Source organism: Mauremys reevesii, linkage group 3 (assembly GCF_016161935.1).
Source record: "Mauremys reevesii isolate NIE-2019 linkage group 3, ASM1616193v1, whole genome shotgun sequence".
Classification (NCBI taxonomy): Eukaryota; Metazoa; Chordata; order Testudines; family Geoemydidae; genus Mauremys; species Mauremys reevesii.
Window position 1 is genome coordinate 92,501,319 of NC_052625.1, and position 24,437 is coordinate 92,525,755.

The 24,437-nt window shown below is 42.4% G+C and overlaps 2 protein-coding genes across 10 annotated transcripts in view; one reads left to right on the forward strand and one right to left on the reverse strand.

Moving 5' to 3' along the window:
* The window catches only part of SYTL3 (synaptotagmin like 3), a 79,729-nt gene extending 68,956 nt beyond the window's left edge, over positions 1-10,773 (reverse strand). For 5 of the 8 annotated variants that reach the window (XR_005596133.1, XR_005596134.1, XM_039530177.1 and 2 more), the window contains exons 1-2: positions 10,184-10,424; positions 8,499-8,718 (exon numbers count right to left, since the gene is read on the reverse strand). The gene's annotated coding sequence lies outside the window, so the exon portion shown is untranslated. The other 3 variants (XM_039530175.1, XM_039530174.1, XM_039530173.1) reach the window with 3 other exon arrangements.
* Positions 10,774-10,848: 75 nt separating this feature from the next.
* On the forward strand, positions 10,849-19,887 carry DYNLT1 (dynein light chain Tctex-type 1). Of its 2 annotated transcripts, none has more exons than XM_039530179.1 (5): positions 10,849-10,987; positions 16,104-16,145; positions 17,716-17,839; positions 18,962-19,039; positions 19,460-19,887. In XM_039530179.1, the coding sequence occupies exons 2-5, from the start codon at positions 16,137-16,139 to the stop codon at positions 19,528-19,530; spliced, it is 282 nt and encodes a 93-aa protein (XP_039386113.1). In that variant the 5' UTR covers positions 10,849-10,987; positions 16,104-16,136; the 3' UTR covers positions 19,531-19,887. The 2 variants fall into 2 exon arrangements, with proteins under 2 accessions (XP_039386113.1, XP_039386112.1); XM_039530178.1 differs by lacking the exon at positions 10,849-10,987 and adding an exon at positions 11,077-11,195.
* Positions 19,888-24,437: the final 4,550 nt, after the last annotated feature.

The window sequence follows — 24,437 nt, forward strand, 5'->3', positions numbered from 1 at the left end:
TTATAAAGAGCAATCATATCCCCCCTCAACCTTCTTTTGGTTAGGCTAAACAAGCCAAGCTCTTTGAGTCTCCTTTCATAAGATAGGTTTTCCATTCCTCGGATCATCCTAGTAGCCCTTCTCTGTACCTGTTCCAGTTTGAATTCATCCTTCTTAAACATGGGAGACCAGAACTGCACACAATATTCCAGATGAGGTCTCACCAGTGCCTTGTATAACAGTACTAACACCTCCTTATTTTTGCTGGAAATACCTCGCCTGATGCATCCTAAAACCGCATTAGCTTCTTTAACGGCCATATCACATTGGCGGCTCATAGTCATCCTGTGATCAACCAATACTCCGAGGTCCTTCTCCTCCTCTGTTACTTCCATCTGATGTGTCCCCAATTTATAACTAAAATTCTTGTTATTAACCCCTAAATGCATGACCTTGCACTTTTCACTATTAAATTTCATCCTATTACTATTACTCCAGTTTACAAGGTCATCCAGATTTTCCTGTATGATATCCCAGTCCTTCTCTGTGTTAGCAATACCTCCCAGCTTTGTGTCATCCGCAAACTTTATTAGCACATTCCCCCTTTTTGTGCCAAGGTCAGTAATAAAAAGATTAAATAAGATTGGTCCCAAAACCGATCCCTGAGGAACTCCACTAGTAACCTCCTTCCAGCCTGACAGTTCACCTTTCAGTATGACCCGTTGTAGTCTTCCCTTTAACCAGTTCCTTATCCACCTTTCAATTTTCATATTGATCCCCATCTTTTCCAATTTAACTAATAATTCCCCATGTGGAACCGTATCAAATGCCTTACTGAAATCGAGGTAAATTAGATCCATTGCGTTTCCTTTGTCTAAAAGATCTGTTACCTTCTCAAAGAAGGAGATCAGGTTGGTTTGGCACGATCTACCTTTTGTAAAACCATGTTGTATTTTGTCCCAATTACCATTGACCTCAAAGTCCTTAACTACTTTCTCCTTCAAAAATTTTTCCAAGACCTTACATACTACAGATGTCAAACTAACAGGCCTATAGTTACTTGGATCACTTTTTTTCCCTTTCTTAAAAATAGGAACTATGTTAGCAATTCTCCAGTCGAACGGTACAACCCCTGAGTTTACTGATTCATTAAAAATTCTTGCTAATGGGCTTGCAATTTCATGTGGCAGTTCTTTTAATATTCTTGGATGAAGATTATCTGGGCCCTCCAATTTTGTCCCATTAAGCTGTTCGAGTTTGGCTTCTACCTAAGATGTGGTAATATCTACCTCCATATCCTCATGCCCATTTGTCATCCTACCATTAAGATCCTCATTAGCCTCATTAAAGACTGAGGAAAAGTATTTGTTTAGATATTGGGCCATGACTAGATTATCCTTAACCTCCATTCCAGCCTCAGTGTTTAGCGGTCCCACTTCTTCTTTCTTTGTTTTCTTCTTATTTATATGGTTATAGAACCTTTTACTATTGGTTTTAATTCCCTTTGCAAGGTCCAACTCTACATGGCTTTTGGCCTTTCTCACTTTATCCCTACATGTTCTGACCTCAATAAGGTAGACTTCCTTGCTAATCCCTCCCATCTTCCATGCCTTGTAGGCTTTCTGCTTTTCCTTAATCACCTCTCTGAGATGCTTGCTCACCCAGCTTGGTCTACAACTCCTGCCTACGATTTTTTCCCCCTTTCTTGGGATGCAGGCAGGGTCGGCTCTTCGATTTGCGCTGCCCCAAGCACGGCGGCACGCAACGGGGGGCGCTCTGGGGGCCACCGGTCCCGCGGCTCCGGTGGACCTCCCACAGGCATGCCTGCGGATGCTCCACTGGAGCCGTGGGACCAGCGGACCCTCCGCAGGCACGTCTGCGGGAGGTCCACCGGAGCCGCCTGCCGCCCTCCCGCTGGGATGCTGCCCCAAGCGCGCGCTTGGCGTGCTGGGGTCTGGAGCCGGCCCTGGATGCAGGCTTCTGATAGTTTCTGCAACTTTGACTTGAAGTAATTCCAGGCCTCCTCCGCCTTTAGATCTACAAGTTCTTCAGTCCAATCCACTCCCCTAACTAATTTCCTTAATTCTTTAAAGTTAGCCCTTTTGAAATCAAAAACCCTAGTCCCAGATCTATTTTTGTTCATTCTTCCATCTAGTTTGAACTGAATTAGCTCATGATCACTCGAACCAAGGTTGTCCCCTACAACCATTTCTTCTATGAGGTCCTCACTATTCACCAAAACCAAATCTAAAATGGCATCCCCTCTTGTTGGTTCAACAACTACTTGGTGAAGGAATTCATCAGCTATCACATCCAGAAAAATCTGAGCCCTATTATTATTACTAGCACTGGTCCTCCAGTCTATATCTGGGAAGTTAAAGTCTCCAATGATCACACAATTCCCATTAGTGTTTACTTCATTAAAAACATTAAAGAGGTCTCTATCCATATCCAAATCAGATCCCTGTGGTCTGTAGCACACCCCAAGCACTATCTCAGGGGAGGCTCTAGTAGCTTTCTTTCCCAATGTGATTTTTGCCCAGACAGACTCTGTCTTATCCATTCCATCACTTCTTATTTCTTTACAGTTAACCTCATCATTGATATACAATGATACCCCACCACCTTTGCCTTTATTTCTGTCTTTCCTAAACAGCACATAACCTTCAATAACTGTACTCCAGTCATGACTACTATTCCACCATGTTTTTATTATCCCTATAATATCCAGTTTCACTTCCTGCACCAGCAGCTCTAGTTCCTCCATTTTGTTACCTAGGCTCCTCGCATTAGTGTACAAACATCTTAATTTTTGCCATTTGGCTTCACTGACATTCTTTACCCAGTTAGGCACAGACATTCTACCACCAGTATCACCTATTAGACTGGTATCTACACTAGCCTTCCTCCTTATGTCCATTCTCCTGCCCACGGCTGTATCCTCTCTTACTTTGTTTTCTTCCCTCTCAATGTTAAATTCTGGCGTGGAGATTACCTGGACATCTCCCAACCATCTCCCCCAAATTCCTAGTTTAAAGCTCTCTTAATCAGTTGTTACAGCCTCCATCCTAGAAGTCTATTTCCCTCCTTACTCAGATGAAGTCCGTCCCGAGAGAACAGTCCTCTGTCCATGAATACTTCCCAGTGGCCGTACATCCCAAAACCCTCCTTATAGCACCACTGCCTGAGCCATCCGTTGATTGCCATAATCTTGTCAGACCTTTGTTGCCCTTCTCTAGGAACAGGCAGAATCCCACTGAAGATCACCTGTGCCTCGATTTCCTTAAACGTCTTCCCCAGTCTGGCATAGTCTCCCTTGATACATTCCAGCAAGAATCTAGCTGTAGCATTTGTTCCCACAAGGATAGTCAGCGGATTCTTTCCCGCTCCTGTTAGGATCCTTTTCAGTCTCTGGTCCACATCCCGTATCTTAGCACCCGGCAGACAGCACACCCTTCTCTGTTCTCCGGATCAGCTCTAGTTACAGGCCTGTCTATTCTTCTCAGTAAGGAGTCCCCAATCACGTAGACCTGCCTTTTCCTGGTGACAGTGTGATTCTCCGATCTATCCCTTCTGGCTGAAAGTCCTCTCGATTTCTATTGTCCCTTGCAATCTTCCACAACCCATCCCATATCCTCCTGGGGCTCATATTTGGTGCTGTCTCCATTGACTCTTCCCCTCTTCCTATAGGACTAGCTGCTCTTCTCTTCTTCTTTGCCCTCTCACCTTCAGCAACCACCTGCTGTGCCCCTTCTTCATTTTCCAACTCTGCAAACCTATTCTTGAGCTCTATTTCTCCTTCACTGGCCTGTCTTTTCCTCTGCCTGGTTCTCTTAGTCACATGCTTCCACCATCCACTTTCCTCACCCAGCAGTCTTCCCCTCAGAATTCTTTGGTCCTGCTTCCATCTGCAAGTGTGAGCTTATCCCTTCAGCCTCCTCATATCTTTGCTCCATCATCTACTCGGACCCCCTTCTAAACTCTACCAGAGTTTCCACCTGCATCTCCAGTCCTCGGATCTTTTTTTCCCTCAGCTCTATCAGTCGGCACTTCATACAGACGAAACTCTTTTCAGGTACCCCCTCCAGGATCATGTACCATGCCGCAGCTTCCACATCCAGTCATCCTCATTGTGTCTTCACTGCTGCCTCTGTATCGGTCATAGCCTTCCCACCTAAAACCTGTTAGTCCAGGAAACACAAACCAAAACAACCCCCAACAGGCACCAGAATACCGGCAGAACACCACCCACTCCCTTCACTAGCCTGTCAGCTCCTCTGCCTAGGTCTCTAAGGGTACGTCTACACTACGGGATTATTCCGAATTTGCATAAACCGGTTTTGTAAAACAGAATTTATAAAATCGGGTGGAGCGCGGCCATACTAAGCACATTAAATCGGTGGTGTGCGTCCATGGTCCGTTTAGCGCCGATTTCTGAGCGTTGCACTGTGGGTAGCTATTCCTAGCTATCCCATAGTTCAGCCGCCCCCGCCCCTTGGAACTTCCGGGTTGAGATCCCAGTGCCTGATGGGGCAAAAATCATTGTCGCGGGTGGTTCTGGGTAAATGTCGTCAGTCACTCCTTCGTCTGGGAAAGCAACGGCAGACAAGCATTTCACGCCTTTTTCCCCTGGATTGCCCTGGCAGATGCCATAGCATGGCAATCATGGAGCTTGTTTTGCCGTTTGTGACTCTCACCGTATGTGTACTAGATGCCGCTCACAGAGGCGATTCAGCAGCGCTACACAGAAGCATGCTTTTGCTTTTGCATGACAGCAGAGATGGTTACTAGCCATATTGCACCATCCAAACCCTTCCATAAATTGGAACTGAGGATGATCATGGCTACCAGTCCTTTTGTACCATTTGCTGCTAGTGCCCCTGGCCGATCAGCCAGGGCCAAGATTGGTTACTAGCCATATTGCACCTTCCATCGTTTTGTACCATTAGCTGCTGTCATAGTGCCCCTGGCCGATCAGCCAGGGCAAAATTGGGAATGACTCCTGAGTCAATCCCTCCTTTTGATATCTAAAAATAGAATCAGTGCTGCCTAATATAGGCAAGTGTACTAGAGAACCACCGTATCATAGAACCAGAGAGCACAGCTGCTCTGTGTCAGAGCCTGCAGAAATTATGATCTGTATGCTATTAACAGGGGGTGCTCCTGTAACAACCCCACCTCTTGATTCCGTTCTTCCCCCAGCCTTTCTTGGCAGCATTGTCCCCACTTGTGTGATGAATTAATAAAGAATGCAGGAATAAGACACACTGACTTGTTAGTGAGAAATGAGTGGAAGGCAGCCTCCAGCTGCTATGATAGTCCAGACAGGACATTAAGCAGTGTGTAGGAGAGAAGCCCAGCATCCCACTGCTAGTCCAGGGGCAACTGAATCTTTTCTTTACACATGAAGGGTGGGGGCTGATGGAGCTCAGCCCCCTGTTGCTATGATGAGGATGGTTACCAGCCATATTGCACCATCCATCCACCAGAAAAAATTAGGGTTACCAGTCCTTTTGTACCATCAGCTGAGGCTGATGATGAGGATGGATTTCCATCGTATTGTACCATCAGCCACCCCTGGCGGGAGCAAGGATGTTGGTGTTGAGTGCTGCACTATCGCGTCTATCTGCAGCATTCAGTAAAGATAGGGTGACATGTAAAAGAGTCAGAGGATTGTTTTACCTTTCGCTTCTGGGGGTGGGTGGGGGTGGGTGAGTAGATTGCAAGCTATGCCCTGACCCGCGGACACTGTGTTTGACCCTAGAAGCATTTGGAGATCAGCCAAGAATGCAAATACTGGAGGCTGCAGGAATTGTGGGATAGCGTCAGTCCTCCAGTCCATGAGCATGCATTTGAGTCTTTGGCTTTCCGTTACGCTTGTCACGCTGCAGTGCGCTGAGTCCCTGCTATGGCGTCTGTCTGGAGATTTTTAAAAAAGGATTCTGAATTTCATCTTCTGGCGCTGATAGAACGGATTTGCCTGCCCTTACAGCGATCACATCCGCATGGTCCATGCGGAGCTCTTTTTATTTTGATTTCGGACTGCATCGCCACCCGTGCTGATCGGAGCTCCACGCTGGGCCAACAGGAAATATTCAAAAGTTCGCGGGGCTTTTCCTGTTTACCTGACCACTGCATCCGAGTTCAGATTGCGGTCCAGAGCGGTCACTGGTGCACTGTGGATAGCTCCGGAGGCCAATACCGTCGATCAGCGTCCACACTAACCCTAATCCGATATGTTAAGTTTAAAGAGCCATTAAAATCGATATAAGGTGCCTCCTAGTGCGCCTAGTGTAGACCAGGCTTAAGTCTCCCCCGCAAACTCTCCCTGTAAACTCCCGTTTACAGCTCTGTTTGCTGGCTCCTGTGCCACTGCAGCTGTCTATGTCATTGCCTGACTGGCTGGCTACCTTTATAGGACCTCTAAGCAGAGAAGCCCCGCCCCCTAATCACGGCTCAGCTTCTCTCCCAGCACACTGCCCCTACCAGCCTTCACACATATAACTACAAAATACAATACACAAAATACAAAAACTTTCTCCTCCAACAGAACTCCCACTGAAACTCCCCTGTTTACAGCTCTGTTTGCTGGCTCCTGTGCCACTGCAGCTGTCTATGTAACAGTAGAGAAGAACTTTTGAATCACTGAAGTTGCCTGCATCAGACCTATTCTTAGGAGAAATCAAGAAATGATATTTTTAATAACGACTGTTCCTCAGGATTCACGGGGGTGGAGGTGGGAAATCTTACAAAATCTTCAGATACCTTCCTTCTATACATGCCTGCTGGGAAAATCCATCTAGCTAGCTTAGAATTTTATACTGCCACTCATCATTATAATGCTTGAGCACCTTCTGTGTAAAATCAATAGCAAGATTCCTAATGAACTTCATAGTTCCTCTCCCTTTTTAGGGTATAAACACTTTGATTAAGATAGGGTTATGTTTTTGTTTGTTTGATTTATTAGTTTTGCGGCCAAGGGGACTTTCCAGGGGCATTCCTAAACTTGTGTGAGGGAATGGTACAGGGCCAATGTACACAGCTCTCTCCTTTGCAACATCCAGTGCTGGGTTCAGATTGCGGAATCTTTGGAGCACTTTGGGCTCTGGCAATTTTGAGCTGGAGAGCAGCACATTGGTAGCAGTAGGGAAGATTTCACAAGTTAGAGCCGCCCAGAATCCAGGAGGACCAAAAGTTTATAATATGATAGAGCTAGGTCTCATCCGCTTTGACAGAATGCTTTTTGGAACCCTGTGTGCATGTGCCCTATGAACTTGACTATGCTGTCTGTACCCATCGCTCTAACAACTAAACCACATTCTGATCACAAAGTCAGGAACAGATCCAGAAATATTGATTCCCAATATTCCACTGCTCTACCACATATAGTTGCCATTTTGTCTCTCGCAAAGGGTGTATCATGTTCCTGTCTATGGGCTGGTCCGCCTAAAAGATAACAACTTAGTTCTACTACATTACTCTATTAGCACAAGAGGACTTGCAATGTGGATCTGGAATTTCTGAGAACAACCTTTGCCAATGACCAGCCATGCAGGAAAATATAATATATGCTCACATAATTACAGGTTATAGCATAATATATACATACAAGTGGGCAGGATTAAGTTTGCATGAGTAACTTTACTTCTGGCATTTCTTAATCTTTCAGTATTTGACTTTGCAACTTTATCCTTCTCTTAAGGTTGCTCGTTTGCATACAATATATGATAAAGACTCCCTCTTAAATTAGTACTTGTTTGGGGGCTGGATGCCTCAAGGCATTGCTAATAAATCAGAGATCTTTTTGCTAATAGGTCACCAGTCTGAACTCAGACGAGCTCAGTAGGGAGTAAAAATTGGGGTCTTTCTAAATTGAAATCCTCAGATGAAAGGCAAAGTATTACTTTTATCATCTTTCTTTATTATTATTTATAATAATAAATACCCAAATATTGTGGTGATATATGGAATAATAGTATATGACTGTACATGAACATTTTTGTTTCATTTTAAATTACTCAGATATTTTCATTGTGAGATCTACGAATAACATTTCCAATTCCTGTAGCCATATTTATTTTTTGGTTTTGGTAGTGACACCGAATCAAATACATACAAAATGATCTGTGAAAGTCAAGTCCTGATTTGAGATAATTTGACTATCAGCTCCATTAATTCAAAAGAGAGATGTGGCATATCTACAATAGAGATACAGAGTAATGCTATTTCCTGGAAAAAAAACATGCAAATCACAAATGCTAACAGACTTCATGGCAGTTGCCTCTCATACAAATATCAATCAAATTACAGTAATTAATCAGAACTCACTTGACAAACAGAATTATGAAAAAAAAATAATTTTCATGTAGATATAGAATGTTTTCCCATAACAATGTCTTTTGTGTTGTAAAATGAAATATGTTGTTTGCACTTCTCTCTTGTAGTATTAATATCATCCTATCCAAGTTTATCCAGTAAAAGAGATTACTTCACAACAAATCATTGAAAATATGCCTTACCTTTTCAGCTGCCACAGAAGGAAGAGATCTGTTCATTGGAGATTGAGGAGTTCACTTCTTCTTTACTGAAAAAACCTGATTTTCTCCCCACTCTTTTCCTTCCTGCAGGGGCCAAAGTTGGAGTAAAACATCTGTAGATGGTGACCCCGTGGCAGCCACCAGGAACCTGGCTCAGGGGATGGTTGCTGCTGCTGTCACAGGCTCCAAAACACTGCTGTTCCTGGGAGCAAAGCAGAGACTAGTGATCAAACGGAAGTTATCTTCTTTAACATTTAAAAAAGAGGTTTCACCGTGAGAAAATGCAATGCTGACTTCATCAAAATGTGCTTATGGCCCCCCCAAGCCACCCACAGGAAGCACAGTGGCTATGCTTTCTTGACTTCCGAATGATTTCGCTTTCTGAAGTAATAGATTTGCAAAAATTGCAAACCACAACCTCCTCAGAGAGACTGAAAAACACTGGTAAACTGAGCAGGCCCTTTACTGGAAACAAGATAGCCTGGTTTCCTTTCCAGTCAGTTGCAGATCACAAAGTATGACAGATAGAAGACACTATGAACTTTCCTGAATGAACACCTATGAAAAGTAGAAATGAACCTAACTCATCAAGTACAAGTCTAGAATCAGATGCAAATCCAAAATTCATGGATGTCTGGATTGGGGATTCCAGTCCAACCTGTTACAGAGATAGGCTGAGTATCTGCATCCAAACTTCTTCAGATTCTGGGAGGGGATATTGAGCCTCTTTTTCCAGGTCAAGCAAATCTCTAGTTTAAAGGCGCAATTATTTCTTGGTCAAACACAATATATAAAATAAGACAACAGAGTTCTTTTTATTTCTTAGATGTCTTGAGAAGTGGCATATATCAGTACAAAGTCTATAAAGCATTGCCATCCACATGGCAAAATGAATCAGCTTGTGTGACTCTTTAATTGCATAGCTCTACTAACCCAATAGGTTCAAACAGCATGGGCTTAACTTTAAGCATGTCAGTAGTCTCACTTAAGTAACAAGAACTGCTCTTGTGCATAAAGATAAGCCCATGAGAAACTATTTGCAGGATTAAAAAATAAGTTTGTTATTTTAAATCTCACGATTTTTAAGACAAATTTTGGATTATTTTTGTCGTTTGGTTTTTGAGCCTGTAAGATCCACTCTGGTCATGTTTTCAAGATTTTCTCAACAGCCATGAAGATCAGACACATATCCCCCCCCCCCCCCGCCGCCTTTTTTTTTTTTAATGAAAGCTAAGATTCTCATGTAATCACGTACCTAGAAGCTGCTGCTTTAACAAAAACAACAAGTGGGAGATTTGAGATGGAATCACCAGTTGACATCTCTGGATCTGTTAGCGATTCCATCATCTCTCAGCATCTCCCATCCAAGGCCTCTGATGTGCTTTATCAACATAAAAACTCACAACACCTCTAGGGAAAAAGCTACTTGGGCATCCGTGGCAGGATTTGAGGCCAGACACAAAGGGCCAAGTTGCTTGGGGTGTAAGCCAGAGAACAATCAGCACAGATGTTTGGGGATGATTTAATTGGCGTTGGTCCTGCTTTGAACAGGGGGTTGGACTAGATGACCTCCTGAGGCCTCTTCCAACCCTGATATTCTATTCTGAGTCACAATGGGGCCAACTCTTCCCATGGGCACGACTTGGAACCAGCTCACTAAGACTAACCTTGCCAGCAGTGCCCAGTGATTTTTTTAAACTTTTCGTTAAGGCAAAGTTCCCATCCGTCTGCTACTATTCCCTGCTCCGGACCAGGGTAGCAGTCACAGAACCGGGCTAAGGACTCCAGCTTGCCGGCTGGGGAGCCCCCCACCTCCGAGCACGCTAGAGAGAACGACCACATTTCCTCGTGGCACCCTCCGGCGGAGACACGTGGCATGAAAGTTTCTCCCAGGCCAGGCCGCACGTTACTGCCCCACACCTGCAGCCGGGGCCCGGGCCATGCAGCGTCCTGCTGATCACGCACCATCCCCCACGGGGGCTGCGCCACCTGCCGGGGGTGCGGGGCCGGCCTGGGCCCGTGGCCAACAGGTCCCAGGAGCGGGCGGCCGCCTAGGCAAACCCAGCCCAGCGGGACCCTCTCGCTGCCGGGCCTGTGGGTAACTCGCGAGGCAGTCCGGGTTACCGTGGAAACAGACAACTACCGGCTTTGTCACGCGGGAGACATTGGGCGGGGCCAAGCCCTGACTGGCCGCTGTCACGAGATTAGGCTGTGGGGGCGGGGTAGGGAGGAAACTGCGCCTTTCCCGGCACCAGCGTATCCCAGAATGCACCGCCCTGCCTGTTGCTAAAGCCGGGGACAAGCGGCTAAGGGAGCAGGGTAGATTACGCAGGCGCAGTAAGAGCTGCAAATTCGGAGGGGGCGGATGCGCCGGCGCAAAATGAGCCGCTTGAGAATACGTCGGATGACAGAATTACGTTGAACGCGCAGGCGCACTGTAGGCACCGTTCCGGGCCGCAGGGGAATGTGAGGTAGCTGATAGCAATGCGCAGGCGCAGTTCGAGCGGCTGGGACGTCAGTGGGCGGGGTGGGTGCGCAGGCGCGGCGCGGCGCGAGCCGCCAGCTGTTGGCGGAGGGGTTATCAGGGGGCGGGGCCGGGGTGTTCGCTACAGGCTGGTGGCGTGAGCGGCTGCGGTCCGAGCCGGAGGAAAGATGGACGAGTTCCAGCCAGGGGAGGAGGTAACGGCTCGGGCAGCGGGGCAGGGATCCCCCGTTAGCGTTGCTGCTGCCCCTCCCCGACACACACGGGGGTTGCTGGGAGACTCGCTGTCCCCGGGAGGCTCCGGGAGTGGGGGCGAGATGAGTGTCCGGGGACAGGGGGAGCCTCGCGCTGCCCCGCAATCCCCAACGGCTGGAGCGCGCGCGAGCTCCGAACGGGCTTCTCCTGCCGCCTGCATTGCCCGGGGGGGCGGCTGCTTCCGCCCCTGGGAGTAACGCCCGGTGCCCCCTCCTCAGTGCTTGTGAATCCCGGGCAGGGGGAGGGGAGCCCAGCCTTTGTCTTCTCCATGTGGCAGCGCGGTGCTGGGGCTGCTGCCGTTTACTTGCAGGAGCAGGATGCTATTTGATTGATGAGTACAACGCATCCAAGGAATAATAACGAGGAGTCCTTGTGGCACCTTAGTGACTAACACATTTATTTGGGCATAAGCTTTCGTGGGCTAAAACCCACTGCATCAGCCTGTCACCAAGGAATAATGTCTCCCAGAACTGCATATCCGCGGTGGGGTTTTGATAACATTACAAACCAAGTGAATGAAGCTTGATTAATCTAAATCCTAACATAGAATTCAAGTTTTAACTCTTTGTACATTAGTGGTCATTGAAATATCTCACTAAGCAATATTCCCACATCCTGTCCCTAGGTCTCTCTTGTGTTTCTCTATCTTGGGTAACCACTTATCTTTCACCCTTCTTCTATGCCCCTCTTGTCGTCTTCTATCCTGAAAGTTTCTCTTTCAAAACTTTTTTGTAGGCTATGATAGAGAAATATCATAGTAGACATTTTCCTGACCTCACTGCTGAACAATAAACTCCTTTCATTGTATGAAACTTCACTGTTGCATTAAAATTAAGTGCATAAGAATGTCACATAGCATAGAGGCTTGAGCACAAAAGCAAGAGCATGCTGAATTAAGCCAGATAAACCTCTTAATTGTGCCTCATTTTTGCAGCACACAAAGATGTTTTCTTCATATTTCATAGGCACATACCCCCAAGGCCATACATATTCAACTTTTACCAAAATAATTTTTACAAAAGCTGCTATTTGTGTTACTGATTTTTTTTAATTCAAGTACACAAATACTGATTAAGAAAACCCAGTATGTTAAATTAGCTGTGTTTGTTAAATTAGTCTAAGTGTAAATGAAAGGCTGTCTATTAAAGCAGTTAATGTGTAAATTAGTGCTCAAGTCCTTTTAAAAAAAAAAGTGTCAATTTCCTGGCGCTAGCTCCCTGCTCCATAAGGAGAGATGAAGGCTTGGTAACTTGGGCTGCCATCTCTCCACCTGGAGTGGGGAGCTAGGTCAGAAGTATTTACTTTGCTCTTTGTTGCATGTTTTTTCCCCTAACCTTCCATACCCTGATATGACTTTTTCAAGCACATTAGTACAGAGTGGAGGGAATACTCTTGAGAGAGTTCCTCATACCAGTAGGAGGAATAGCTCAGACTTTGAGGGCTTAATCTAGTTTTCATCAAACTCAAAATGTATGTACTGCTTAAATGCTAATAAGATGGACAAGGAAGGTGAGGTAATATCTCTTGTCCCACCAAGGTCTGTTGGTGAAAGAGACAAGCTTTCAAGCTACACAGAGTTGTATTTCTGGTGTGGGAAAGGTACACAGTGTCACAGCTAAATACAAGGTGAAACAGATTTAGTGTATGTAGTTAATACATTTTTTAAGGGACTGCTCAAGGTGATGAGGCCTATTAATACGTCTGCAGTCATAGGATGAAAAAGGGTTAGTTGGTCACAGATTGTTGTAATAAGCCACAAATCCCGTGTCTTTGCTAGACACTAAAAATCATGATCTTAATAAAGTTATGAATTTAATCTCCCAGGCTTGTCTTTTGAAGGTGTTATGTGTTTCCTTTTGAGGATGAGGCCTGAAAGGTCTGATAGCTTTGTGAAAAGTGTGTTCCCATGGGTGATAGTGTTTTTTTCCCTCATCATTTGTGTTTGAGTTCATTTGAGAGTGTTGTGATTGTCTGGTTTCAACCATATTGTTATTGGGGCATTTAGTGCCCTGGATGAGGTATGCCACATGTTGAGATAGGCATGTGTAGAATCCCTTGATCTTGAAAGGTGTGTTGGCTCATTACAACAATCTGCAACTCACTTTTTTTGTCGTATGACTGCTCAGGTGTTAATAGGCCACTTCATTTGGAATGGTCCCTTAGAATGTGTTATCTACTTATGCTAAACAATCTGTTCCATCTTGCATTTAGCTGTGGCATTGTGTTCCTTTCCCAGACCAGAAGAAGAATTCTTGTCTCTTTCACCAACAGAAGTTGGTCCAGTAGACAGTCCTCAACTTTTCTCTTTGTGATTATGGGCAGCCTGTAATTACCAGTACTAGTTCAGTAGGTAAAAATGACCAAATGGAATTGTCATACACATTAAGTTTTTACTGTATTATAACTTGACTACCACACTCGAATCACCAAACAATCAAACACATTAGCAGTGTCCAAGAGACCACCAGTTTAGTAAACTGTTTGTATTTGTTACCAAGACTTGATTTTTTTAAAAAGTACTGATTCTGTGACGATTGGTACACACAGGTTGTCAATTGTCTTCCCCTTTACCACTTCAAATGCAAGAAACATATAATTTTATAAGCCTCCAATGTCAGGAAATGTGACTGACATAATGGTCATGTTTGTGAAAATATTCTAGCACCTTTTTTCAAATGCCCAAGGAAGTCCAGTATGGAAGAGTTGATAAGACTGAGAATCTAAATGCACAAGTCAAGAAGGTCAAAATTATGGATTTTACAGCAGAAGTAACTTAGTGACATTACACATACACAAAGGTACAAATTTAGCACCGTTTTCTGTTGAACACAACATTGTTAGCAGAATCTGTCAATCAGAAAGCTTGCCTTTCTTATTTTTTAATGAAGATTACATTGCCACCATTTCCCCTTTTCTTCCTCCCCTCCTTCTCCGAGTTTTTATTAATTATTCAAGACAGAGGAACTGATCCCTCTTTCTTTGTTCATAAAACATAATCTCATATCAAGGGTTGACTACAGGCTCTTTGGTCTCTAAATATATTCCACCTGACCCTTGCAAAATAAAACATTTAATACTGTAACATGTAAGGAATAAAGACACTTAAAATAGAACTGCATCAAGGAGAAACACATTATACAGTTATGGTTGCATATACACACACAGATTATTGCCAGTTTGACTGTATCACTTTCCTTCTCTGTGCCCACTCAGTAAGCTTGATCCTGATGTTCTTTCTCAGGCAAAACTTCAATCATTTTACTATTGCCCATAGGGCTTGGCTACACTTGCGAGTTAGAGCGCATTAAAGGAGCCCCAGGAGCCCTAGCTCACTACCCGTCCACACTGGAAGGCATGTAGAGCACTCTGACTCCATGGCTAGAGCACTCCTGGTACTCCACCTTGGTGAGAAGATTAACGCTTGGTGCACCTTGGCTGAAATGCCCAGGCATCAGTGTGAACAAGGTGTTGCATTATTGCACTCTGATCAGCCTCTGGAAACATCCCATAATCCCCTTACGTCAAGTGGCCACTCTTGTCTTTGTTTTGGAATCTCTGCAGGAATGTGGATATGCCCTTTTTAAACGCTCTGTTTCTGACAGCCGGCATGCTTATCTGCCCTGGGACACGTGTGTGTGTGTGTGCACTGCTGTCTGAACTGACATGCTCTCAGCCCCCCAAAAACCCACTCTCTCTGCCCACATACACCCAACACACTCCCTGTCACACTTCACCCCACCCACCCCCATTTGAAAAGCATGTTGCAGCCACTTGCATGCTGAGATAGCTACCACAATGCACTACTTTCAGCTGTCAGCGTGGACAGCTTGCAGCGCTTTCCCTACTGCTCTTTACAAAGGCAGGTTTAACTCAAAGCGCTCTACATCTGCAAGTATAGCCATGCCCTAAGTATCTTCATTCCCATTTTTCTGTTTTCTCCATCAGTAGTCACATCTGATTGTAAGCTCCATCAGATTGTAAGATGTTTGGAGCAGAGGTTATTTCATGTGTATATGGAGTCTAGCATTACTTGTGCCCTAATAGGAGCGTTGATGCTACCACAATATAAACAACCTGGGTGTCCAAGCAAAACTGCAAACGTTTAAAAGGCAGTGGGGAGCCAAGAGACAGCTACCTATGTGGAAGGGAATAGTAAAAGTGGAGTGGGGATGGACGTGTCCCCTTCTCCCTAAGGTTGCATCTGGGCTGTCTGCTTTTAATCTTTGTGTCTAACTGTCAATTGTAGTCTTAGATTTGGGTATGTATGTACTCAAGGACTGAGTTACTGTTGCCCAAGAAGTCATAACTCACTTTCCTGGCTTGTTGAAAGTCTTGATTCTTGCATTGTATAGGCATAGTTAATAGGGTCCTGACTTTATAGGGACAGTCCCGATGTTTGGGACTTTGTCTTATATAGGCGCCTGTTACCCCCGCAACCTCCATCCTGATTTTTCACACTTGCTATCTGGTCACCCTAATAGTATCATGCCACTGTCCTCCAAAAAGAACAGAACTGCTCAAAATAGAGCTAATATACTGAATTTTATTGTAAAACGATGTCAGCTGAAGTCTTAATTCCATACTAATCCAAATGATTGCTAATAAAATATTTCTTAGCAATGTAGGCAAAGTACTGATTTAATCCAGTGAGGCACCTAATTAAATGTAAACAAGGAAGATTAGGTGCCTCTTGATTTAAGTCTGACAGACTCAGTCTAAATTATCCTAAAAAATGTACTCTTACTAGCTAAATTTCCACTAGTGAAACTTGTACTCGCAACTAGAAACTGGCTCTGAAACATTTAAAAGTATTCATTTATTTAAAATTCTATTTCTGAATTTTTCTGTAGACTTCTTTTGTTGTTGAAGAAGTGAGTAACATCATGAAAGAGGTAAGAAGTTACCAAATGTCTTCAGGTTGTCATGTGAAAATGTAACCTTGTATGCTCTATATTTGTGTTTGTACTATTTTCTCTCAATAGTTTCTTTGTGTGTGTGGGGAGGGGGGGGAGGACAAAAAACCTTATCTTCCAACCAATACATTGATTAGTATTAGAAATAGATATTATCTAGGTTATCATTCAGTTTTCTAGTAAGACTGATACCAGTTAATAGTTGTCTGTTTGAAAAATCTATTTAAGTATTGTTATGAACTTAAAATATATTTATTTAGAGTGTGTTCCTCTTCTACTGTGAACCTGTCTTTCTTCATATTAATTCCTAAACAATGGAAATTATATGAATAAGGTTAAATTTATGCAGAGGGGCTTAAACTCCATTTAAAACTCTTGGTGTGAAGAGCTTTGCACAGCCTCTCTGCACAAACATAAATTTCACTTATAAATGTCTCACCTTTCAGGATTTTTTCCTCAAAGATAATGTATGAGCTACATATTTGATTTAGACACTTTAAAGTGTATTTGAGATAAATGCCCTGTAGTTGCAAGTTGCTAAGAAACGTGGATCTTGTCTACAGAGGTGTTTGTTTGTGGCAACCACCTTTCCTATTGTAGAAATTCAATGGAATGGCAAGTAGATGGGATTATGACACATTTTGTTGTACAGTAACCAAATAAACTCTCCAAAGTTGCAGTTACTGTGGAGTTACTGTCAATGAATTGTCTCTTAGGAATTTGGAAGGCCCCTTTCACGTACTGTACATTTTTTTCTACACACTAAGTGAATTAGTTCTTTGCTTCCTTAAAAAAATAAAATCAAACTAAAGCTTCTGTAAGAAAAGTGCATGACCTAAAATTACACTCTTGCTGTTCAGCCATAAAAAGTGTGCCTGCTTACTTTGAAAATGTATACCATTGGGTACAAGTGAGAATCAGTACCCATAAGTAGTGTAATTTTTTTATACTTGCTTTCTTAAATAATCTTCAGCCATCTGGTCGGTCTTATTTTACTACACCAATAGCCAGAAGTAACAGGATTTAAAAAAATATATATTCTTCTCAAGACTACTTCAAAGGTTAAGCACAAACAGTTGAAATTCTACTTTCAGACCCAGCTCTCTGCACAGTCATACAGCAGTACCAAACATGTATATGTATGAATATCTATCTGTGCTTGTGAATCAAAATGTTTCCAGTCACTCTAGTTCTGTTGCAAATGCAAGTAACATTTGTAGTTCATAATGTGTATTTGGGATTCTGCAGTAGGGGTTTATGAGAAAAGCAGGAATCAAATTAAAATAAAAGGCTAAAGTAAAACCATTGACATCACCATACTAACAAAGAGCAAATCATTTGGAGAGCTTTGGTCTTAAATAGTAGATGTGTGGTAAAAAGTATTTCTACTACATACCACTACTACAGAGACTGGCATCTTCAATGCTAGTTAAACTTGGGGTTCTCTGTAAACTGAATGTCCAATGTGTTAAAAACATGAAGTACTTAGTTAAAATAGAGGTCTAAGCTGGATAGTGGTAACATATCTTTCTATGTTTGTCACTTTTAGGCTATAGAAAGTGCAATAGGTGGCAATGCCTATCAACACAGCAAAGTGAACCAGTGGACTACAAGTGTGGTAGAACAAACTTTAAGTCAGCTAACAAAGCTGGGGAAACCTTTCAAGTATATTGGTAAGTTTGTGCTGCTGTATTGGCTTTGCTTACATTTCAGTCATCTGGTCTAGTCAATAATCAGTGAGATTTATTTAAAGATGAATGCAAAACTTTTAATAGAAACTTGTCTCCTAAACTAGAACAATACATTATATTTTAGTTATAAACTATGAATATACAGTCAAACTATAAAATCAGCTTTATTTACTTGCCAAGTATCTAGTGTCAGTCTGTAGAAGATTAAAGAATCTGGCACTGGTATGTTGCACGCTGTTGGTTTTGTTCCTCTTGCCCCCAAGAGGTAGGAATATTGTTCCCCCTTCATGAGGGGGGTTGGGAGGAGTGAGACATAGAGATTAAGTGACTTGCCCAGCATCCCGCACAAAATATGTGGCAGAACTGGGGAAAGAATCCCCATCTCTTGTCACATTTCACTGCCTTAAGCACAAGACCATCCTTCCTGTTACAGGTTATAAACTTCTTTATTTGTGTTACCAAAGTGCCTATGAGTCCCAGTCCTGGACCACAAACCTATTGAGCCAGGTGCTGTACAAATGTGTGTGTGGGGGGGGAAGCCTTTCCTTGTCCCAGAGATCTTAGTCTTGAGGTTTTATGTAGGTGATGGCCAGAGCTGATTTATTTGGGACACCTTTGAAGTATCTGTGTTAGCACCTTAGCTTTTTCTTACATTGATTTTTTTTTTAGTGCTTTTTGTATTTATTCTGTTGTACTATTTGATGTGTAGAGGTCTGCATCTTTTTGCTAAGAAGTTTTTACAGTAATTTGCATTCATGTGGTAGATATTAATATATGGAGATAGGTATATCTCATAGAGCTGGAAGGGACCCTGAAAGGTCATCGAGTCCAGCCCCCTGCCTTCACTAGCAGGACAAAGTACTGATTGTTGCCCCAGATCACTAAGTGGCCCTCTCAATGATTGAACTCGCAACCCTGGGTTTAGGAGGCCAATGCTCAAACCACTGAGCTATCCCTCCCCCACCATATTGCATGTGGTGAATTTGAGTTCATAGACACAGGGGACTGGTACATCAGTGCCTATTTTTTAGCATTAATGCTAAGTGTGTTGATAGTAATGGTCAGTTTGGTTCTCTAATGGAAGCTTCTTTTGTGTGTTAACAGTGACCTGTGTGATTATGCAAAAAAACGGTGCTGGCCTTCACACAGCAAGCTCTTGTTTCTGGGACAACACCAGTGATGGTACAGAAGTGACTTAATTTTCTTTCTTAAAATAGCAACTTTACATAAAAATTCTCATGCTAGAACCTGCTTTTTATTGTCAAGATTCTGTTGCCTTATCTTAAATAAAACTGACACTTAATCTTAAACTACTATTTTGGAGCAGCGTGGTACAGATTAAACTGCCTTTGGGGGAAAGGAGAGGCAAAAGTCTCCAAATTAAGAGGCTTATAAGTTTATTTCAATACATGTGAAGTTAGCAGCTAATTTCTTTTTAAAAAAATGCAAAGTTTAACTACTGTGACAGCTTCACTCTTAGAATTTGAAAGTTTCACTTTTTAATCAATTTTTATTATAGATGTCTGATATTGGGAAGCATGCATAACTTGGTGTATGTAATGACAAACTTCTTGGTTTTAAATACTTTCTCTTCTGCTGTAGGAAACTGCACTGTGAGATGGGAGAATAAGACTATGTACTGTATTGTCAGTGCCTTTGGACTTGCAATATAATTGCCTTGGAACTGCTCAGCCTTCTACTGATTTTTCTTCTTCAGCACTTCCATTTCATAATCTGTTCAAATTGAATACTTTTGTTTTTAATGTACTTTTTTATGTAGTTCTTTCAAATGTAGAAATGTGAAAACACTAGTCATATGCTGTTACAAGGACTATACATTTGATCTTTATTGCACCAGTGTTGCCAGACTGTCTTAACATTTCAAGGACTTCCCAAGGTGCTAATAAAAAAAAAACAACCCTGAAACCTGCTGCAATGTAAAGGTTTCTTTAGCTTTACTCTCTGAAACTAATTTAAATAAGAATTTTCACACTTTGTACTCTTGGTTAGCATTAAATTATTGAAGTTCATAACTTTGTGTGACTCTTCTATTGAATTCAGCTGTTTTGTGGTTTTGGGTTTTTGTTTTGTTTGGGGGGTTTTTTGGTAGGGGAAATTGAAGGGAATAGCTTTTAATTGTACTTGTTTTCAAGGTGTATGTCATACTGAATCTCTGATGTAGACAATCTGCCTACACTGAAGCGTATGCAGAATTGGAAAAATCTTATTTGAGACAATACTATTGAAATACCATCATGGTAAAGACTAAATGAGCAAAGGCACAGTCTAAAAAGATTCTCTGGTCTTATCTCTGCTGCATTTAACACTGGTCACAAGAATGTGTTTCTTCCATATAGTAATTCAGTAATTTTGTGAGCCTCTTCTGCACCATCTGTGTTAAACAGGTGGGATCAAGGAGATATGAGGCATCTAATATGGTCCAGTCCTGTCTCATCCAAATAGCCTAGCAGACATCTGAAACATGGGTTAAATTGAAGTGCTATTAAATAACATTTGGTTATATGGGGAACACAAGGGATTTGGATAACTAGAATTTTCAGATAAAGCAAATGCAGATAAGTGGAATTATAGTGTCTGGTTCTCTGAAAAACCTCTACCTTAACTATAAAAAGAACAGGAGTACTTGTGGCACCTTAGAGACTAACAAATTTATTTCAGCATGAGCTTTCGTGAGCTACAGCTCACTTCTTCGGATGCATAGAAGTGAACACACAGACAGGAGATATTTATACATACAGAGAACATGAAAAGGTGGAAGTAAGCATACGAACAGGAAGAGTCTAATCAATTGTCTTATCTCAATTGATTAGACTCTTCCTGTTCGTATGCATACTTCCACCTTTTCATGTTCTCTGTATGTATAAATATCTCCTGTCTGTGTGTTCACTTCTATGCATCCGAAGAAGTGAGCTGTAGCTCACGAAAGCTCATGCTGAAATAAATTTGTTAGTCTCTAAGGTGCCACAAGTACTCCTGTTCTTTTTGTGGATACAGACTAACACGGCTGCTACTCTGAAACCTACCTTAACTATAAGAGTTGTAGAAAGTCAGAAGACTTTGAAAAAAATAAAGGGGAATGCTGTTTCCCTTCTGAATGTTTGTGGGACCTGGGGTTGTGTGTGGAACTTCTATTTTCCCAGTGGGGACAAAACTGGACACAAATAAACCAGAAGAAATATGTATCATACACCTATACTATTCTTCAAGATGTTAATCTTGCCTTCTAAAATAGTAATAGAATCATGGTTTTTAACCATTAGTTCACGTGCTCTAGTGTCCTCAGATGTCATGGGGCATCATTTTTGCATTGTGCAGTAATGTATCTAAATAAGTGTTCACATCTAATAAAAATGACCTAGGTAAACTTCCACAGCACAGTCAAACATACAGGCCTGTACTGGTTTCAACCTTATAACAAACTGCTTCTGCAAAATTATTTATATGGTTAAGTGTTTGCCCTAAATTAATAGCACAGTGTGTAAAGAAAGAGGATTGAAGCTGTTGAATTTCTTGCTTGGTCAGTATCCTTCAAAACAGGAGGCTGAAGCTGCTAGTGGAATGATTTTTCTCTGTATGCCTCTGTTGCTTTTGCAGATTGGTATGGGGTACAGCCATCATTTTCACTGATGATGGTTTCTGGTGCAGCATGTTCTCCCCAACAAGTCACGGTGTCTATGCAGATATACAGGGGTAAGTATATGCTGGTCAACTAGTTAAACATTGAATCATGGTGTTGAAGTGCTCTGTGAGCTCAAAAGCTTGTCTCTTCAGCTAACACAAGCTGCTCCAACAAACTACCTCCCCCACTTTGTCTAAGATCCTGGGCTTACCGTAGCTACAGTGCCCCCATCTCAACTGAACACTGATATACATAGCTGGAATCTGTCTGGTTCATTTGTGGGTAAATATTGATAAGATAGACATTTAGTCCAAACACTCTGAATTCAATCAGATGCTTGAGCTGCTGCATGTGTTAACTTACTTGTAATGTCTATATCTCAATATGGAATATAATTGAGCAGGTGCAATGTGAGCCTTTGACTATGTTAGTCACTGTGGAGGAGAGGGGTATTTAGTAGTGTGAAGAGCTGCTCTTCTACAGAAATTGTTAAGCCCCCTGCCTATATCTAGATATGGGGTTGGCAACCTGTCAGACATGGTGTGCTGAGTCTTCATTTATTCACCTCTAATTTAAAGTTTAAAGTGCCAGTAATACATTTTAATGTTTTTAGAAGGCCTTTCTATATTGTTGTAAAAGTAAATAATATTTTAAAAATGTTTAAGAAGCTTCATTTAAAATTAAATTAAAATACAGAGCCCTCTGGGCCAGTGGCAAGGACCCAGGCAGTGAGAGTGCCACTGAAAATCAGCTTGCATGCTGCCTTCGGCATGTGTGCCATAGGTTACTTACCCCTGATCTAGATTGAGGAATAATGCAACAAATGGCCTAAAGAGACATTGGTATTCTGTTTGCCTCTGTGAAGATGAATCATGGACATGGCCTTTTGAGTTACCAACCGAGCACATGGGGGGGGGGGGGGGGAATAAGAACCCCAAAGAAAAGGAATGGGAGGTATGTCTGCACTGCAATTAGACATCAACTGACTCAGGGTCACAGGGCTCAGGGGCTGTTTAATTGTAGTGTAGACATTGGCTTGTGCTGCAGTCTAAGCTCTAGGACCCTCTCATCTCACAGGGTCCTAGACCCCAGGCTTAAGCCTGAGCCCTAATGTCTCCTCTCCAAATAAACAGCCTCTTAGCCTAAATCAGCTGACAGGCTAACTGCTGGTTTTTAAGTGCAATGTAGGCACAGCCCAGGCTTCCTATGTTTCTATGTAACATCAGGGGTTGGGTTAGTAGAACTGTTGCACAGGGATATGGAGTTTTCACAACACTGAGTAATGTAGTCATCTATGTAAGTCTGTAGTATAGACCTGGCCTATATGTGCTTGCTTTAACCTTGTAAATAACTAGTTTCCTTTTTCCTCTGTAATAAAATTGTATACAAGCATTGTCCTTGGTGTGAACTTTTAAGGTGCAATTGATCTGAGGTAAGTGACTGGTCCTTGGGGACCAGAAGTACCCTGAATGAGTCTTGCTGTTTCTCAAGTACCATCTCTCTCTGATATTCAGCTCGGTGCCAAGACAGTCTTTGGATAGGCTGGTTTATCTGTGACTATTTAAGGCTATTGATATGCTTGGAGTTTGCCCTTGATCAATTTGGGGTGTGTGACCTGGTTGTTTTAACAGTCTACCCAGAAGCTGGTACACTCACTCTGGGAACATCACACTTCAGTTTTCAGAATTCAAGTGAACTGAAGTTTCAATGCTATGATTGATAGTGCAGTTCTTTTGATCTTAAGTGCATAGGATACACTTCCAGTACTTCCTCTGCTGATTAAATGTTTTTAAGCTAAGTAAAGCTTTTTAGTGTGGCCACAAAGTAATGAGTTGTGTGAGCGTGCAGTGTAGAAGGAACACTATTCTCAGTCCTATTTGTAAGAGATTGGGGAGGAAGAAATGCATTTGCTGACCAAATTGTGGACATCTCTCCCTTTGTCATGTTGGATCTAATTTAAGACTGAATTGTGCAAACACATGCTTAAGTAGACTAGTCCCCAGAGGTCTTTAGTAATCTTGACTGAGGCCTAGACCAGTTTAGTCTAAGCAGAGGTAACTAATAAAAGGCCTTTGACAAGTTAGCGTGGTACTTGCAAATACCTGCTCAGGGCATCTAATCAGAATGTAATCTAGCCTGACAGCTGAGTAATGCCTGTCACAGTAAGCAAAGACCAGTTCCAAGCTTGAAACCCTCAGGCATGCTACCAGGCTTCTTTCTACATTATATAGCTGACACTAGGCTGAGGTAGTTTAAAACTGTGTTTTTCCTGACCAGTGGGGATTGGCAGGCATTTGATGAGATGGTATTGATACACTATATCTTGCATTTTAGCTGAGTATTTCTAAAGTAAAGCATCTTGAAATACTTGCCATTAGCTTCTAGAGTTAACATTGGGATAGACAAAAGCTAGCCCCGCCCCAGTTTTTTTTCTCTGCGTCCTCAGAGGACCCTGTTACAGCTTATGTTTGTAAAGGTTTCTTTGCAATCTTAATGGTTAGAAACTTAATTAGGAATCAAAAGTAATGTCAAAGCAGGTCCACACCCCATGAAACAGCTCAATAGGACACCCCATGTGAGCACTGGTTAGCATGTGTATCTGGTTATTTTTCTAACAGCACTAATAAACAACCATCTCCAATCCTAGATAGTAAAAAAAAAATCTCTCCTGGTCTACACTGTTAATTATTAGCAACAGAAATATTTAAAGTTTTCTGCTGCTAAGACAGTATCAGTTTAGTACATATGCACACAAGGCTGTCTTTTGTACCTGTAAAGAAAAATAGTGCTAGATTATCATCACCTAATGGAAGGAAAATGAAACCCAAATGCAGGTGTAAAGATACATATGAAAACTATTTATTAACATATTTAATGCACATGAAGTCTTCCATGTATCAACACCCAATTTTTGCTGAAGGTAAATGATCAGGTTTGCTT

Excerpts from the sequence above, each read along its gene's own strand:
- DYNLT1 (XM_039530178.1), top strand. The coding sequence starts at position 11,169 with ATGGACGAGTTCCAGCCAGGGGAGGAG. Across the intron at positions 16,146-17,715 it reads TGAGTAACATCATGAAAGAG|GCTATAGAAAGTGCAATAGG; the intron begins GTAAGAAGTTAC and ends TGTCACTTTTAG. Across the intron at positions 19,040-19,459 it reads CTGGGACAACACCAGTGATG|GAAACTGCACTGTGAGATGG; the intron begins GTACAGAAGTGA and ends CTTCTGCTGTAG.